This window comes from Polypterus senegalus, chromosome 13 (genome assembly GCF_016835505.1).
Source record: "Polypterus senegalus isolate Bchr_013 chromosome 13, ASM1683550v1, whole genome shotgun sequence".
Classification (NCBI taxonomy): Eukaryota; Metazoa; Chordata; class Cladistia; order Polypteriformes; family Polypteridae; genus Polypterus; species Polypterus senegalus.
Window position 1 is genome coordinate 123,606,247 of NC_053166.1, and position 18,937 is coordinate 123,625,183.

An 18,937-nucleotide genomic window follows, 5' to 3' on the forward strand; every position below is an offset into this window, starting at 1 on the left:
TAGTTATGATGATAAATATACAGTGTATCAGGATTAAATTAAAATGAAGTTATGAGAAGGCCATGTTAAAGTAATGGGTTTTTATCAGTGTTTTAAAGTGCTCTACTGTATTTGCCTGGCGAATTCCTATTGGCAGGCTATTCCAGATTTTAGGTGTATAACAGCAGAAGGCCGCCTCACCACTTAAGTTTAGAACAGAAATCTTACAAGCAACAGTGGACATTCAGTACAGCCCTTTTGGTTAGCTAACAGTTAAATGTATGGGGATCTCATCCTGATATTTATTTGGCTATTTGTAAGCTGTGTTTCAATGATATGACTCAGCAGTTTGAATTGTAAACTACATAATTTTTTTTTTTCTAAATGACTGTCATTGTGAATTATCAAGAGAAAGATCTCACCTATTTCCCTTGCACTTGTTAATCTGCCTGTTTGTGTTACCTCCACTTCTTTTAAATATTTCTGGTTGTTTATTAATGTTATCATTGTGCCGAGGTATTTTCTTTATTTAGGTATATGTTATGTTAAACAATGAAATAAAAAGTTTGCTCCACATTCCCCCTGCTCTATGTGTGAAAATGATTGCTGGTTTCATTCTTGATTGTGCTTCCAACTTAATTTCTTGGTGGTGTCTTTGAGTACACATTTGACTATTTAATTGATAGAACTGCAGCTTTGGGCAGATCCAACCACAATCTGATCCATCTTACACACAGCTACAAGCCTGTTATTAGGCACTTACCTGTTACCACCAGGCAGGTAGGGAAGTGGAGCCTGGAGCTCTGAATGTCTGCTCCTAAAGGACAAACATGGAAATGAGTGTGACTGCACTTTTTAATCTTTAGTCAAATGTTTTATTTCTTTTTAGTCATTTGAGAGGGGGGGTTGTTGTGTGTCATAATTTAACAATATTTATTTGTTGACCTTCTGTGAAAAGCCAGATTTTCCCCCTGGGGACAAATAAAGTACTATCTATTTATCGAGTAGTATTGCACATGTCATTTTGTCCAGGGTTGTACTTAGTTGCTTTTCTCTGTGCAGATTCTTGTGCTGCTGCATACTTTTTTATAGTGAGATGACCAGAACTGCACAGTGGAGTACAGAAGCTATGCTCCTTATGCATTACAGGGTCCATATAATATTTTTTGTTTTTATAAACCTAACATAATTTGTTGCTTTTAAACTGATTCCCTGATGATGAGAACTGAGTGTGAATCCCTTTACAGATTTTGTTTCCTGTGGGCTTGTTTTGCCCATCTTGCATTTATAATTAACAGCCATTTTGCTTGCATGTCTACGTTAAACTGCAAATTCCAAGTTTATAAAACTCTATCTGAGATGTTTTACTGACTACTCAGTATTCACTGCTGCTTCAATTTTGGTGTCATCTGCTTATTTAAAGGTTTATGTACTACCTAAAAATTAATGTCATTAATATAAAGAAGAACAGTCTGAGCACAGATCCCCAATAGACTCCACATGATGCCCTCATCATTCGCACTGTCCTCTTCATCCGTGGCCTTGTAAATCATTTGTTCACCTGTCAAAGAAGGGCTTAGTGTGATATGACGGGGATGGGACAGGTTAGGTCTGTATTTTAAAACTGGTGCACATGACTGTTTCTAGGGAGCCCTTTCAATTGACAGTCAGAATAAATAGCCACTGGGATGATGTGACATAGTTTAAAGTACAGTAACCTTTCCTTACTTCCTAGGACAGTCCTATATTTCAGTCCAAATTTAGGTGTCCTTGCGTAACCTTAAATAATCCTTTTTGCCCTGTAATTTAGACATGACTAATATCTTGCTGCAGTAACTTATGCAGACACAGCACTGTGCACTTTGGTGCAGGCAGCCAGCACAGCCTTATGTCAACACGCTCAGTGTCTAGCTTGCTCGCTTTAATCCTAGAAAGCCATCAGTATAATGTCTAGAATTCGTTCATGGTCATTAAGCCATGACTCTCAAAAGAAGCCTAAATATCTGAAAAAAGATCTCATTTTGAGAACAATAAAGTGATATATCAAATGTCATGTATGTGAATAGTGTGTGGAAAAAAAATGGTGTAGTGTTATAAAAACTGGAAGAGAATTAAAATGTGTGCAAAATCTGTATGAACCATTATAATTTATCCTACACTCTGTAGACATTGACATTTAAGATATAGTTTTTGCTTTGGGAGCCTTATAATGCACATTACAATATTCCACTGTCTTTCTACTGCCACATATACCACTACATCCAGTTTGATTTTGTCTTTAAAAGTTTGTAGGTATAACTTAATGAGAACGTGAGCAAAATGACACCTTTTATTGGCTAACTAAAAGATGATAACAACTTTATTAGCCAATAGCTTTGCATCCATAATGACTAACATGGTACAACACCTTACTACTATAGATATGACTTAAAAAGTAAAGACCTAACCTTTTATTACTACAGCCATTCTTTCTCACCACAGCTTATTTATTCATAAGCCTGTCTTTGACTGTTTTGCCAAATTATCCATTATTTTAAAGGATAAGTTTGGTATTTTTCAAGTCAAAGTTATTTCTTTACAAATATGGTATGTATGCATCTGTCGTGTATTTCCAGACCAGCTTTTCGGGACAGGGGGTTGGATGCTGGAGTCTATCCCAGCTAAAATAGGGCACAAGGCAGGAACAAATCCTGGACAGGATGCCAGTCCATTTCAGGGCAACCACTCACACACATGGGCCAATTTAGCACCACTAAATCACCATGTCTTTGGACAGTGGGAGGAAACTAAGCACCTGGACAAAACCCACGCAGACATCAGGAGAACATGCAAACTCCACACAGGGAAGACCCAGGACACAAACCCCGTTTTTCTTACTGCAAGGCAATAGTACAACTTTTCAATTTTAAAACATACACTGCCAGTCCTAGTATTTTATAATGGAACCTATGGAGCACAGGGTGCCACTGAAACATAAAAGCCTAACAATTTACTGAATATGTCCTCTTTGAAGCAGCAAAAGCTTTGAAGTAAACTATATTGCCAAAAGTATTGGGACACCCCTCCAAATCATTGAATTCTGTTGTTCCAATCACTTCCATGGCCACAGGTGTATAAAATCAAGCACCTAGGCATGCAGATGGCTTCTACAAACATTTATGAAAGAATGGGTCACTCTCAGGAGCTCATTGAATACAAGTGTGGTACCGTGATAGGATGCCACCTGTGCAATAGGTCCATTTGTGACATTTCCTCTCTACTAAATATTCCACGGTCAACTGTTAGTGGTATTATAACAAAGTGGAAGATAAAATCCCAGAGCGGGGACAGCACATGCCGAGGCACTCAGTGTGCAGAAGTCACCAACTTCCTGCAGAGTCAATAGCTACAGACCAAAAGCTCAAGAACAGTGCGTAGGGAGCTTCATGGAATGGGTTTTCATGGCCGAGCAGCTTCATCCAAGCCTTACATCACCAAGTGCAATGCAAAGCGTTGGATGCAGTGGTGTACAGCACACCGCCACTGGACTCTAGAGCAATGGAGATGTGTCCTCTGGAGTGACGAATTATGCTTCTCTGTCTGGCAATCCAATGGACAAGTCTCGGTTTGGTGGTTGCCAGGAGAACAGTACTTTCCTGACTGAATTGTACCAAGTGTAAAATTTGGTGGAGGTGGGGTTATGGTGTGGGGTTGTTTTTCAAGGGTTGGGCTTGGCCCCTTAGTTCCAGTGAAAGGAACTCTTAATGCTTCCGCATACAAAGCCATTTTGGACAATTTCATACTCCCAACTTTGTGGGAACAGTTTGAGGATGGCCCCTTCCTGTTCCAACATGACTGCGCCTATAAAGAAATGGATGAGCGAGTTTGGTGTGGAGGAACTTGACTGGCCTGCACAGGGCCCTGACCTCAACTCTAAAGAACACCTTTGGAATGAATTTAGAGCGGAGACTGTGAACCAGGCCTTCTTGTCTAACATCAGTGCCTGACCTCACAAATGCTCTCCTGGAAGAACGGTAAAAAATTCCCATAAACACAACCCTGAACCTTGTGGAAAGCCTTCCCAGAAGAGTTGATGCTGTTATAGCTGTAAAGGGTGGGCGAACTCCATATTAAAGCCTATGTATTAAGAATGAGCAGTCATTACAGTTCATGAGTGTGTAAAGGCAGGCGTCCCAATACTTTTGGCAATATAGTGTATGTTTGTGTTAACAAAAGAGACCTGGAAATAATCATTTTGTCTCCTATTTCTGGTACTGTTTTTCTCAAGGTAAGGCTACATTGTCTGTTCACTTGTGTGATAGAAGTGGCCTTCAAGATAGAAGTTCTTACAAAGGATGTGGCACCAACAGCTTGCTGTGATTTTTTGGAGGAAAACACACCCCTGGGGGTGAAAGGTTGTTTCAAAGGAAGACTAACGTGCACTAACTAAGATGCGCACAGCTGCTCATCTTTTAAAAATGGCTGAATCTCACAGTATTGGTATTTTTTTGTTCACAAATAACTTAGTCAAAGAAAAATAGTCAAAGATTGTAACTTCACACCAGTAATGTTTATTAGGCATTTCATTAACTACTTTATTCCTTACATCCTCTATAATAGGCTCTGCATTGTTGTTATTGTTAATTAGAATTTATTACAATAGTCTGGTTCATAGTTAGTTATCGGCTGTTCAGTATTTCGACTGATGCAACATCTTGCATAAAGCAGCCAGCGAGTCACTATAAATTCAAAGGATTTGAAAGATTTTTTTAGAATTACAACATAATTGCCAGCAAGAAGACAACTCACTCAGATTTTGCCATCTATAGACCACCCCTCCACTCCCAAGCATCACACCTGGCTTAAGAAAACAAACACTACAATAAGTAAAGCTGTGGCCATCTGATAAGAAGCTTGCCATGGGACCCTGATGTGAATCGTTCAGGTTGTATATTTTCATATTAATATTTATGCCCTTTATTTCCTGCAAATAATGATTGTAGTAAGTAAAGAGTCTGCGGTGGGCTGGCGCCTTGCCCGGGGTTTGTTTCCTGCCTTGCACCTTGTGTTGGCTGGGATTGGCTCCAGCAGACCCCCATGACCCTGCATTTAGGATATAGTGGGTTGGATAATGGATGGATGGATAAGTAAAGAGTGCAGTAATGATTAAAATTGAGTTTGAGTATTGCTTTGCTGAAGTTGTCCTGTTGTTTGCTGCAATGACAATGATAGTTAACGAAACCAAAGGCATTCATTTAGCTTATGTTCTTTCAGAGGTAGTGACTAGCCCTTTGGCTTCTGTTATATTGTGCATCCGTTTTAAATGTAGCTATCGGAATACAAAAAACCCATCAGGAGTAGCTGCATTGGCTCCTGGTTGTTTTTGCTAAGGTATTCTGAAGTGTAGCCTTTTTAGGGCAAGCAATCTGAAGACGGATGGACATTTCCATGAATCACGGCTTGTAAACAGAGTGGCAGAGGGTTAAGGTATCGAAGTAGAGGTTGCCAACCTCGGCCAATGTTGAGGCATTCTTGTTTTGTACTTGAGATTATCTGTGCTGAGTGAATGTTAAATAGGGTAGTAATGCAGGATGCAAGTGTGAATCAAGGCTAACAGTTTAAGCAGCATTAATGTCCATCCATCCATTATCCAAACCACTATATCCTAACTACAGGGTCACGGGGGTACGCTGGAGCCAATCCCAGCCAACACAGGGCACAAGGCAGGAAACTAACCCCAGGCAGGGCGCCAGCCCACCGCAGCAGCACCAATATTAAACAATATTAGTTGTCCTTTTTGTGAATACCTTTTTCACAACAAAGCATCACCATATTGAGATAAACAGGTTCTGGATTAAAGTCTTCTTAAGTAATATGTCAACCCACCCAGGCTGTATAAGGAATCATAAAATGGAAAAAAAAAGTTTATAAAAATGAAGCAGTTTTAAACAGCACATATAACTAAGACACGATATAGTAGAGATAATGTCGGCCAAGTATCGCAGAAGCAGCAAAACTCACCAAGGGTTCAATATGATGTAGAGCAAAGGAAGTAACATTCAAGGTTTCAATGTAAGACAAACGAGTCACCAATATAAATCTCTGCGTGTTATCTCTTGGATAGGAAATCCCATAGAAACTTTTAGCATAAGCACCACCACCCTGACTCCACAGGGGACACGCTTGATGATCGTCTCACCTATAGTTGAAGGGCGGACACCGCAGGCATCTACTCGGCCTCTTGACAGGTTCCAGGAGACCCATGTGCAGAAGCTCCATGCCCTGCGGTCCACCCTGCCACTTACCTTCAGTGGAGGAACACTGTATTGACTGGTGTATTTTACTGAATCCTTTGGCAGTCACCATCATCTCTGGAAAGACCATATTTGCAATGTAACACTCCTCACTCAACAGATCCTAGGACACACATCTATAGGAAATCCAATGCCTGGTGACAAGTCAGAGAAGTTACTTCCTCAACTACAGATTTGAATTCAGATTATTAACGGATCTTTTTGTAGAAGTGCTCCTGTGCCCACTAGAGAAATCAGCTGAAAAGAGCTGAGCATGTTTGGTGAAGTCACCAAGATAATATTTTCAGCACTATCAAGGCAGAGAGACACAATAACCTACCACTATTCTTTTATATCTGTGGTGTCAACCTCAGATCCTGGATGACTGCAGTGGCTGTAGGTTTTCATTCTAGCAACTTTCTTAATAAGTAGCTAATTGCTGCTACTAAGTTAACAGACGTATTCTGCCTTAACTGGCAAAGCTGAATAATAAAGAGATGCAAAGCAATCCAACAGATGACCTGTTAACGCTGGGGTATCAAACAGCCCATTTTCATTCCAGCCACTTTGTGGTTCATGAAACACATTATTTACTGTAATGCTATGTCTTGTTAGTGTTCTCATTTTGCCACGCCAGTTATATACAGAACTACCTGTAATTTTCTTTTTCTTTTCAAATATTTTTTGTATGAAAGATACTTAGCCTGGTTATCTGTTGACTCATTTTGTATCTGTCTCAGTATTGCTTGATTGCTGGTTAAGGAGAAAATGAGAACTTTTAAAATGGAAGTCAATTAAAATCAAGGCAAAATAGTCTGTTCCATAAGCATTAGTAATTGGTTAATACTGGATAAAGAAGCTGGAAAGAAAACCTGCTGCTGCCCCTGCAGTCCTCCAGGAACCGAGTTTGTCACCCATTTTATATGATTGGCACAGGAAGTGACACGTTTTGAAACACCTTAACATGCCAATTAGGCCATGAAGATACTTAAACATACAGCAACTATACATATGAGCGCACAAAAAAGTGGCAGAATGATAAAAGAAAAAGATTGAAGGAGTTGAACTTTTTTAATATGTACAAATATAGATTAAGAGGTGGCATTAATGAAGTATTTAAAATTCTGACAGCCATTAGCATGATGTATGCGTACTATTTTTTTAAAATAAATTCTTGAACAAGGACATGCTAATGCACACAGAAACATTTTAAGGATAAATTTTGCACAATCCAGAAAAGGTTTTCCTTCACAAGAAGAATTATAAGCACATATAATATATTACCAACTAGTGTGGTAGACCATAGTACTTTATGGACCTGAAGTGATTTTGGAGAAATGACATGAATAGAATTAACAAGCTTTGTTAAGCTGAATGACCTCTTCTCATCAATATTATTCTGGTGTTCTAATAAGACACTTGCATGGGTGGACTGCTGGAGCAGAAGATAGAAAAGCTAGGCACACAATTGATAATCTTCACTTTAATAGATTTTTACTTAAATGAGGCACAAGCTCTGTTTAATTTATAGAGGCTGAGTCTAAGCAGCAGCGCAAAATTACACAAGTCCGTTGGCATTTCCAAAGGGCCAGCTCTACCTAGTGGTCATAAGGATGGCTCAAGAGCCAGGCCCACTACAGTAGGGACAGGAAACTACCTACATACACATGAAGCATGTTGAAGAGAAAGTGTATGGCTAGTATTTAGCAGCCTCGTACAGAGCACTGCAATGCCAGTGTAATCTTTTGTCCACTCAACATTAATGTCACGCTGGTATTGAACCTAAAACATCACACAGAACATGTGACAGTGTGCCTTGCATTAAAAATCACTCCTCCGTTCTTAGTAAAACATTTAAGGAATGAAAATGAACTTATTGTCATTTAAAATGCAAATATGTCTCTATATACATTCATATTATTCAAAATAGTAGTGCTGAAGGTGACAAGTGGTGAAGTGCTACTAGCCAGGTCTTCTGCCCCCATCTTCAGTCTTTGGGGACTCGAAAGCCATCCTTTTCTTTGCGAATGCTTGCCATTGTGCTGATAGGATCAGTCTTCCCAGCATGCTCCTGAACAGACCTCTCCCTAGTGTGGGGAAAGATGATGTGAAACAGTGATATGAACAGCTCTTATCTTCTGCTGGAGATGTGCTCCAGGTTCCCTTTTTATAGTTTAAAAACACATCCTGCAAGATTCTGCTTTACCAATGCCAGAATTTACATTAATTTCATGGGCCCACTTTTTCTCTTATAGGCCAGCAGTGAGTTGGAGTCTACTCTAACAGCATCAGGAGCAAGAAAAGAACCTGCCGTGTAAGGGATGCACTCCACTGTGGATCACATTTATGCACGCACTCAACCACACACATTCATGCATCTATTAGTTTTATAAACTTGCTTTGTCCTCTACAGAGTTGGAGCGTACAAATCACTTCTCACACTGGGCCAATTTCACACTGCAAAATAACCAATTGACACATCTTCAGCATGTGGGAGAAAAATTCTTTAACCCTTTATTAATCATTGTGTACCTGGGACTATTCTTCACAACAACTGATGCTACACCCTGCTGTTGTACATTGAATCACAAAGAGAGACAGGTCGGGTACAAAACAGCTAAAACGAATGGTGAAAGCTGAAATAAGGCTGGCCGGATACTTGTGTACTAAACAGACGGCAGTGAAACCTCCCCCACGGAGCCCAACACTATAATGGGTAAGGGGAAGCCTTATGCAACCTCCCCTCTTCAATTTGGTGTTTTTTATCCCAATAAATATGTTATGAATTCGTCAAAACACTTCTGTTTTCCTTTGTCATGGATCATGAAGAACACATTAAAAGCTTAATGACAGAAATCAGTCGGTAATTAGACCAAGATGGAACAAAATGCAGCAGTGCTGAAGTCCTGACTCAATGTAATAACCCTAAAGGATTTTTAAAACTGGTTAAACAAGAAGCAACCAGCTTGACAAATGTGAGGGGGGGGGTTGGGAAGCAAGTAGCTTCTACAGTAGTTGCGGGAGATGGATGTGCAAAGGTGGACATGAGCAACATGGTGGTGCAATCTTAAGTGCTGGCACCTCACAGCTCCAGAGAGGTGGGTTAAGATTTCTGGCATGGTCACTGCCTTCCTTGAATATGTATGTTTTCCCGGTGTACTTGTGGGTTTTCTTTAGGCCCACTAGTTTCCTATTTACACACACAGACACATAATCCATTTCAGGGTGAAAGGTGGCCACAGAATATCCTGGAAGCACTGGGCAAAAGGAGGAAACAACCCAGGAGAACGAATCATTGCAGGGTCCGCACACCCACACACACACACAGTGAATTCAGGAAGTATTCAGACCCCTTTACTTTCTACACAATTTATGTTGTAGATATAATTTTAAATGAACAAATTTTGTTATTTTTGCCAATCAATCTACTGTACATTCAACAACCAAAAATGACAAAGTGAAAATGTTTTCTGAAAGGTGTGAAAATGTACTGAAAATTAAAAACTGAAATCTCTCTTTCATATAAATATTCAGACACTTTGCTGTGGCCAGGTTCTTCCAGATTTTTAATCATCCTTGAAATGTGTCTAGAAATTGATTGATATTCACTTGTGGCAAACTGAAATGATTGGACATTTTTAGAAAGGCTCACACCTGTGTATAGAGAGTCCCACAATTCACTCTGCCTGCCAGGAAAAAGGTGTATGTATGAAGTTCAATGAACTCTCTGTAGACCTCTGCGATCAAACTGTGGTGAGGCACAGATCAAGGCAAGAAAATAAAATATTTTCTAAAACGTTGAATGTTGCCAGGTGCACAATGGCCTCTTTGCAATGGAAACGTTTAGAACAAGAGTTCCCAAACTTTTTGGCCTCAGACCCCTTTATCAAAAACTTTTAAAACCATCGACCCCTAGTCATTTACTTTACTCAAATTAATAAATTTGTACAGTACTCGATATTAAATATTTCACTAGATATCATACTTTTAATTTTAATCACTTGTAATTAATGATGGAAAAAGATAAAAGGACTATGGAATATGGCATTATCTCGTGCAACATTTAATTAATTTATAATTAATTTTAATTTATCGAAACATGCACTAACAAAAATTAAAGCAACAAAATATGAGCAGAGTTTTTTACATTTTTGACATTTATGAAATAAATATGTAAATTCAAAATAAGTACAAATAGTCCAAGCTGTACTGTCTGCATTTCTTTTTTGGTTCAGTCATATTATTATCTGAAGAAATAAAAACTTTTATTAACAAACAATTTTGACAGCCCCATGATAAAAAAAAACAATAAAGTATGTACTTACTTGAAACACAAGGTTTTTGTTCAAACTTGAATAAATAAACTGTGTCCTCTGATTTTCTTTTTCATAGTACTGCTCCTCAATAAATAACTATATTCAAAGTTCAATTCACAAATAAGTACATGTCACATCAAACGAACCAATTTATAGTGTTTTATTAAAGCATGACTGTATAAGATTGATAGATTCTGCTAATATTGAGTATCTGTCGTCTCGTCCCACCGCAAGCAAGTGCACTTGCTTTAATACGTTCAATAAGACAATGCACAGACATGTTTGTGCTACATGTATTTTCATGCATTCTTACATGTGACTCTTTTAATGACACATTTTACCTTTTCATTTGCAAGTTTGGTATGTAATGTGTTTTTATCAAAAAAGTTTTTTTTTTTTTTTTTTAAATTATTTTACTTCTTAATTAGGTACCTATTGGAATCATAGATATTTTGAAGCAATAAACAAGTAGCAGTAATAAGTGGGTCTATTTTTGCTGTTGTCGACCCCAAAATGTTTTTATTGAAACTATTGACCCCTAGAAAGTTCAAATTGACCCCAGGGGGTCGATATCGACCACTTTGGGAACTCTTGGTTTAGAACCACCAGGACTCAGCTGTCTAGCCAAACTGAGTAACCAAGCAAGAAGGGCCTTGGTGAAGGAGGTGACCAAGAACCCAATTATCTCTCTAACAGAGCTTCACACGTCCTCTGCGTAGATGTGAGAAACTGTTGGGAGAACAGCAATTTCACCAGCACTCCATCAATCAGGCATTTATGGTGGAGTGGCTAGAAGGAAGCCACTCTTCAGTTATAATGAAAACAAAATTATCTGGTCAGATGTGACAAAAAAAAAAAATCACCTCTTTGGACAGAACTCCAAGCATTATGACTGGCAAAGATCAGGACACTGCTCATCACCTGCCTAATACCATCATAATGGAGAAACATGGTGATGACCTAATCATGCTGTAACGGTCGTCCGGAATACATGTGTGTGTCCCTGTAAGTTTGAACCTTATCCCATTCCTGTTTCTAGTGGAATGCTTTAATTTGTAAGGCCGGCCCTTTGTACAGAGGGAGGGGAGCACCTGGCTTGGAGGGTCAACAGACTGTACGGGGAGGAGCTATCAGTATGTAAATAGGTGGCGGGAAAAAAGAAAAGGAGAGCTAGGAGAAAGGAGGAGGCCAGCACAGAAAGAGGCACCAGGGAAAGGATTGACCCTTCATGGATATCATCAGGTGAACCCGGGTTCATTTTCAGATAAATTATTTCTACTTTCGAGCGAAAGGTATTCGTGAGAGGACTTGACGGACCAGCACAAGGAACGGTTAAACTGTACGTTTGCCGGAATAGGAGGTATGGTCGGCGCCTCATTCCCCACTTCAGACTGAGCTCAACTACCACGTACAGATAAAACTTTAAAGGACTATAAAATCCATTGGTTTTTTTTTGTTTTATTTCCCTTGCTCAAATCTCCATTAGTAATGTATGTTGTTAAGTATTTAATGCCGTGATTTGTGGGAGGGAAGCACAGCAGTACAATATTATGTATATAAGGTTTTTTGTTACAGTGTGCATGTGTATTGTCTTATAATAATCATTTTTTTTACTTGACCCTGCTTTCACTGGTGTGTCTCTATACTTAAATTGGTGTAATAGGAAAGTAGTGTTGGTCACTCACACCCCAGATTATTTATTTTCTTTCCTTTGCTGCCTCTCAAGGAGGGCAGCACATATTATAATCATGCTGGATCTGAGTACTGTACAATGCCACGGGTGCTTCTCAGCACTAGGGACAGGGAGGACAGTCAGAACTGAGTGACGGATGAATGTATCCAAATACAAAGATGTCCTTGAAGAAAACCTGCTTCATACTTCACACAACCTCAGATTGGGGCAACAGTTCATCTTTTTAGCACAACAATGGCCTGAAGCATACATCCAAGTCATCTCTGGGGTGGCTTTGGAACAAGTCTCAGACTCTCCTTGTTTAGCAAAGTCCAGACTTAAACCTAAAAGAATATGAGTAGACAGATCTGAAGATGGCACTTTACAGATGCTTCCCATCCAGTCTAATTGAGCCAGAGAGAATCTGCCAGGAAGAATGGGGTAAACTGCTCAAATTCAGGTGTACAAAGCCTATCCAAGAAGACTTGAAGCTGTAATTTCTGCCAAAAGGGCTTTCAAAAAGTTCTGAATTAAGGTCTGAATACTTATATTAATGAATCTTCACTTTTGCAGTATGGGTTATTAGAGTGTAGCTCAAAGGGCAAAAATTGCAAATGTATCCATTTAAAAGTAAATTTATAACACAATACAATGTGAAGAAAGTGAGAGGGTCTGAACTGAATGAGAAAAAAAACAAAAAAAACAAACACACAACATGGGAAGAAAATCTGCACTCTACAGCGACAATTCAGGACACAGGCTCCATAAGGCAAGCTGCACTAAATGACTTAGTTTTACATACCGTATATATATTGTTTACTATGTTTCAAATTTACCCTGAAATTTAGCAAAAAAAAAAAAAAAGGAAAATGGCCAAAAATGTTAGGCACAGTTTAAAAGACACCAAAAGTAAATACATTGCATTCACTCATCATATTTCGCACAGTGGGTAGTGTAATTATTACACAGAAGCTGGATTTGGTGTGGATAATAATAATAATAATTCTTTGCATTTATATAGTGCTTTTCTTACTACTCAAAGCGCTCAGCAATTGCAGGTTAAGGGCCTTGCTCAATGGCCCAACAGAGCAGAGTCCCTTTTGGCATTTACAGGATTCGAACCGGCAACCTTCCGATTGCCAGTGCAGTGCGCATTTTATTCTCCTCATTCCCCAAAAATATGAATGTTAGGTTAACTACTCTAAACTGTCCTGGCATAACCGCATCTTGGTTCTGCCTACCCCTTAACCCTATGAGCAGGTATGGATCGAAGGACTGTTGGGCACATACACTTAATCATGCCCACACTATAGTCATTAAGGGTTGTTCAATAGCAGTAGACTACTGGCATAAAACCTAACTCACTGCGGGTCTTTTAGTCCAAACTATGTACATTATGTGTGGGGTAAACAACTTGTTCAAGGTCACACAAGGAGTGTGCTTCAAGTTTAGCACATACACAGTTCACGACCATTCTTAACTCAGAGGCTGGAGGTGAACCATTAAACTTAGGATTGACAGTCCAGGTCCTCGGCCAGCTATGTTACCTTTGGACTACCATTTACAGTGTCCTGAACACTCAGAACATGTGCAGGGTCTTCTGTGCCCCGCCTTCCACCACTGACATTTCTACTTACTTTTCCAGTTTCGGCCAGTGTCAGTCACCTTACTATCTAGATGGTGCTCTTTGCTTATGGCAACCTCTTTAGAACTGTTATAAAAGAACATGTATTCTTGATCCTCGGGCATATGGCTGCTCAGCCTATTTACAGTATGCTAACTCATCTAGAGTTTTTCTCAGGGTTTTTCCCAAAAGGTTTCGAAAAAGGAGTCAGGATTACATGCACATAAGCTGATTTATGTTTCTAGTATTTAATATAAGGTTCTGTATTTTAACACATTTTTGTTTACCATCACACCACAAAGGGGCCATGTGTTGCATTTTGGCCAAATATGCAAATTAAACTTTCACTGTCCACTGCACATGTAACAATACTACTACAACTTTATCACTCATCATTTATTATTGTCCACAAACAACATCAGCATGGGAAAGACAAAGCCAGAGTGTATCAGCCTGTACTAAATACACAAATACAGTACAACATGCCAGAATGTTACATGACTAAGTAAACCTTTTTCTCCCTCCGATGAGAAATCCTTAAAAGAATACTCTATCCAAAAATGTGACTTCTCTTGTTACCTAACCCACGTGGTATGTAGTGAGGGCAGAGTACAATTTATAATCTCATGTCTTCATGGTGATCCAAATGACAAAGTTTCTGTTAGAATAGGCTTCCATGGAGACGGACATTGGATGACAGCAAACAATAACAAACACATCCATGACAAAATCTCCTGTTTCTTTTGCTGCATAGACACGTCAAGTCCACCAATCATATGCTCACAATGTACAAAAATGCATTCATTTACTGGCTAAAACTTAAATATTTTGTGAGCTGCTCGGATTTTCCCAAATGCTTTTGAATTGAAAGCCTGCCTCTCATCCTGATTCATTGGTCAAAAGTCCTGTCCTCAATTCAAAAGCTCAATCCCATTTGAACATGTTCTGTGTTTGTACACTGCACTTACAGTATTTTTCAAGATTGTATTACAAATCAACAAATGCAAGACTTTTTCAGGGATGTTTTTCACATTTTTTGCAGCTGTCCAGCATTGGTCACCACAGACATCTGTTATGTAAGAAAAGTTATCTGTGTTGTGCTCATAAACATGGGATCACAAAATTTTCTCAGCCACCAATACAAACCACATGGAGCAAGAAAACATACTTAAAAAAGGTCATTTTTGGGTGGAATATTCCTTTAAACTCCCCATCATTATACCCATATGATTACCAGTGTTTCCTTTGGGCTCTAATATTGTCAAAATGAGATAGAGGCATAAAAGGTTAGGGTCACACACCATTCAAAGGACAAGAAAAAAAAAATGTTATATTGTTGTTGATCACCTTTAAAAATTGTTAAATGGACAACTAACACCACCCCAAGCACCCAGCTCCTTCTGCCCCAGATGAAATAATGAACTCAAGTAAGTACAGATCAAGCTTCTCTGATATTTCCTGTGTCACACTATGGACTCACCTGACTCTCATGAATGGATTAAATGTAAACTCATCAGAAATTGTGGATGGGATGGTGGGCTCTCCCCGGTCATATGTTGCCTGCAAGAAGAGTTGAATAGTTGCCATCAACAAGCACCATTTTACTCTCCCGGCAGTGGCAATTAAATCAATAATAAAAGAGACCGTTCTGAACCAGTTGACCAGTCTGTGTCATGTTCTTCATTATCTGTGTCATTAACAGCCTAAGTACTGGATGGCCCAGTTTGTTCATAAAAGATCCCATCAACAACACCCCCTTGAACTCATTAATTGGATATCAGAATGCCCCCCCTTTATATCTTTATTCAAGACAACACAAAATCATGAGGTCCAAATCTTATTGTACTTTACCTTTGCCCATGCCAGTTTCTTTCTGATGGCTTCATTGTTTGGCTCGACATGCCGTGCAAACTTGAGGTTGTTGATTGTGTACTCATGGCCACAGAAGACTCTCTGAAAAAGGTTCAGTCTTAAAGATTGCATACTTCTGACTAAAATCCAAACCGTAACCCAATGGGTAGAGTCTATGTTTTCAAGAGTGAGACTGTCATTCATGCTTACCGTCTCTGGAGGAAGGCGTCCCAAAACATCGAGCAGGGCTTTGCACATCTCATCTGCAGTGCCTTCAAAGAACTTCCCGCAGCCAGCAACAAACAAGGTGTCACCTAAAAGGGACACATTCACACGAAGACCTTGGCATCAAGAGCAGAAAAGGACATCACATCTTTTCCTGTTATGGTCTGCACAGGATAACAGACCACCCTTTCCTTTAAATGAATGTCATGATTAATTTACATCCAATCCTGCAAATATGCAGTGATAGCTGCACCAAAAATGTTTGAAAAGATTGAATGAAAAAGATTTGCACCTTTCAAGTGCTACAGGGGGGTTGGGGCTTAGAACCGATTTCAAATGTAATAGCAGAGCTGAACAATGATTCTCTGATTGATGGGTTGCGCCCACTATATAAGGAAGACAGTACTCTAGGTGGCCAGTGGATGTCATCTCAATATGGCCAAGAAGCCCTCTTTCCTGCCTGCCACTATCTCACTTTCTGTCATCTTTCAGCGTTCTTGAGCTCAATAAAAATGTCATATCAAACCACACATTTCTGCCCATGGGTATACTAAAGTCTCATGAGTGAAGACAAACATCACAAACAGACAAGCAGGATTCCTGCACATGTGAACTAGTCACCCATCAACACCTGTTTCAGTATTTAGCCTGAATTCTGAATAACCAATTCATGGAGTACTCAAAAAAAAAGCAGGCAGTACCAAGCTCAAAACTCTGGTGTTTGCGTTGTACCCTGGCAGGATCTAAAGCTTTATTCTCTTACCAGTAAACACAGCTGGTGGGTCTGGACTTTTCTCCTTGGAAACAAAGTAGCAGATGTGTCCTGATGTGTGGCATGGTGTGAACAGGCACTTGACATTCAGTGAGCCAACCTGATTTAAAAAAAAATGAAGGGTCAGATGGTTTTTAAAGTAGGGGCGGAGAGCAGTGAAGACATGGCTTAGATAGGGTGAACTGGTAATAAATGCCATCCAGAGAGACAGGCCACAGATTTAAAGTCAGTTGGCTAACCGGGCTTAGGGAAACACCAAGATGGCCTACTGGATTCAGGTGGTCTGAAAATGGGTCTTTGGGGAAGTTGGGGTATAATCACCACCAGCTTTATAAAGTTTTCTTTCATACCTTGAACGTGTCATAATGAGTCACTTTCTGAGTAAGTGCATCCACACGTGGATCTCCTCCATAAACCTTCAGCCCTGGCACCATTTTAACAAGCTTTGCATTTCCTCCTGCATGGTCCCTGTGGAGAGAACTATATAATTTATCTGTGGATATGTATATCTACAACAGAATATGGAATTGGTGGTATAGGCTGAACTAGTTGCTTGTGTCAAATTAGCACAGTGCACTATAACAGCATGCCAAAGCCACACATACAACCTTTAACATTTAGTAAAGCTGAAGCAGATGCAAAGCAGTTGACTAGATGGGTTCAGGAATCAAGTCCTAGGCATTGGCTTACCAGTGGTGGTGTGTGGTCAGGACGGTTGTCAGCTTTACCCCATGTTTCTTGACAGCATCTACAACCTGGATATGAAAGTAAAAGTACACAGGTTTGAGAAATAAATTTGTGTCCTAACCAGAACTCCCAATTCCCTCCATCCATTACAGAATAATTCAGTGTGCACATGAACATGAGACTCAAACCTTATGTGGTTCCACGGGGTCAACAATGGCAGCCTCGTGGGTCTCATCGTCGATAAGGAGGTACATGTAGTTGTCCGTCAGCGCAGGCAGCAACTCGATCCTCATGTCAGACTGAGCAACTAGGAGTGTCCTTTGGGAGGTGTGAACAGAAGACGTGCCCACCCGCACAGGGCCTGCAAATAAGAGATCACATCTAATGGCTAGCCTTACCCAACACCTGCAGCAACTTGGTTGGGTGTAATCAGCTTTCAGAATGCTACAGATATCCTGATGTGTGTTTCTCTACAGAATTTCCTTTTCACACACTTACGCACACATACTCCATAAAGAGTATAATGTTCTATCTGCACATGAATTGAATATCGGCTCCTTTCACGTATGTTCACACACACATAAACATAGCCATTACAGACACTTCTCTGCGCAGATTCCAGTCTCACTTTGACTAATATGTTAACTGTAAACACTCAAATATGACTAATCTCATCTTCTCCGCGGACTGGATCAAAGTCTCTCACTTTCATACTGCCCACAAAACCAACTCCTCATTTGTAAAGTACACAAGTACACACACGTATACAATTAATCACAACTTCTTCTGAGCACACGGGGCACCGGGTCTTGTGCAAGCTTCAACAAACTCGTGACTCATCCCATCTTTTAAATTAGCATCATCAACACCCCGGCACACACTGCTGATTCGTTTCCTACACGTGCACATGACCATTTCTTCTCTCGTTCACGGATGCGTACTCTCCTCCATATTTATGCAGAATCCTCGTCTTGTACCTGTACTTGCAGAAATGACAACATATTCAGTTATCTCACTTTCTTTTAGCATATAGCTGTACAGAAAGACGACTCTTCTCTTGCGCGTGCACACACACCCACGACCACCTACTGTTACAATTAATTTTCGCCAAGTACTTTTTCTGTCTCTCTCTCTCTCTCTCACACACACACACACACACACACACACAGACAGACAGACAGACATACGCACGCGCGCGCGACTTCACCCTTCAATTTGACGATAGGAATGTCCCACTTTCTGTTAAAGTGTAGATCGGCAGCTTCACCCCTTTATCCACCTCGACTCAAGGAGGCATTATGACTGCTGACCGGCTGCCTCTTTCACGTTCACCGTTTCCTCTCAGTAACCCTCCTAAATCCCATGCCAAATGCTGCCCCACATACCCAATCTGTACGCAGCAGCTCCCAACACGGCGAGGGCGCAGACACCCGTGAGCCGTGCCAAACCCCTCATCGCACACAGGAACTGAACTCTGTTTGGACCCAAGTGCAGCTTCAGTTCCCTCCCTCTTACTTTGACCTCATCTATCAGCCAATC

The 18,937-nt window shown here is 40.1% G+C and overlaps 1 protein-coding gene across 1 annotated transcript; it reads right to left on the reverse strand.

Annotated features, from left to right (window-relative positions):
- Positions 1–7,303: 7,303 nt before the first annotated feature.
- LOC120541956 (hydroxyacylglutathione hydrolase, mitochondrial-like) lies at positions 7,304–18,900 on the reverse strand. Its single transcript, XM_039773973.1, has 9 exons — positions 18,784–18,900; positions 17,587–17,759; positions 17,402–17,466; positions 17,062–17,179; positions 16,703–16,811; positions 15,925–16,028; positions 15,715–15,816; positions 15,344–15,423; positions 7,304–8,338 (listed from the first exon to the last, which is right to left on the reverse strand). The coding sequence occupies exons 1-9, from the start codon at positions 18,851–18,853 to the stop codon at positions 8,239–8,241; spliced, it is 921 nt and encodes a 306-aa protein (XP_039629907.1). The 5' UTR covers positions 18,854–18,900; the 3' UTR covers positions 7,304–8,238.
- Between the last annotated feature and the right edge of the window lie 37 nt (positions 18,901–18,937).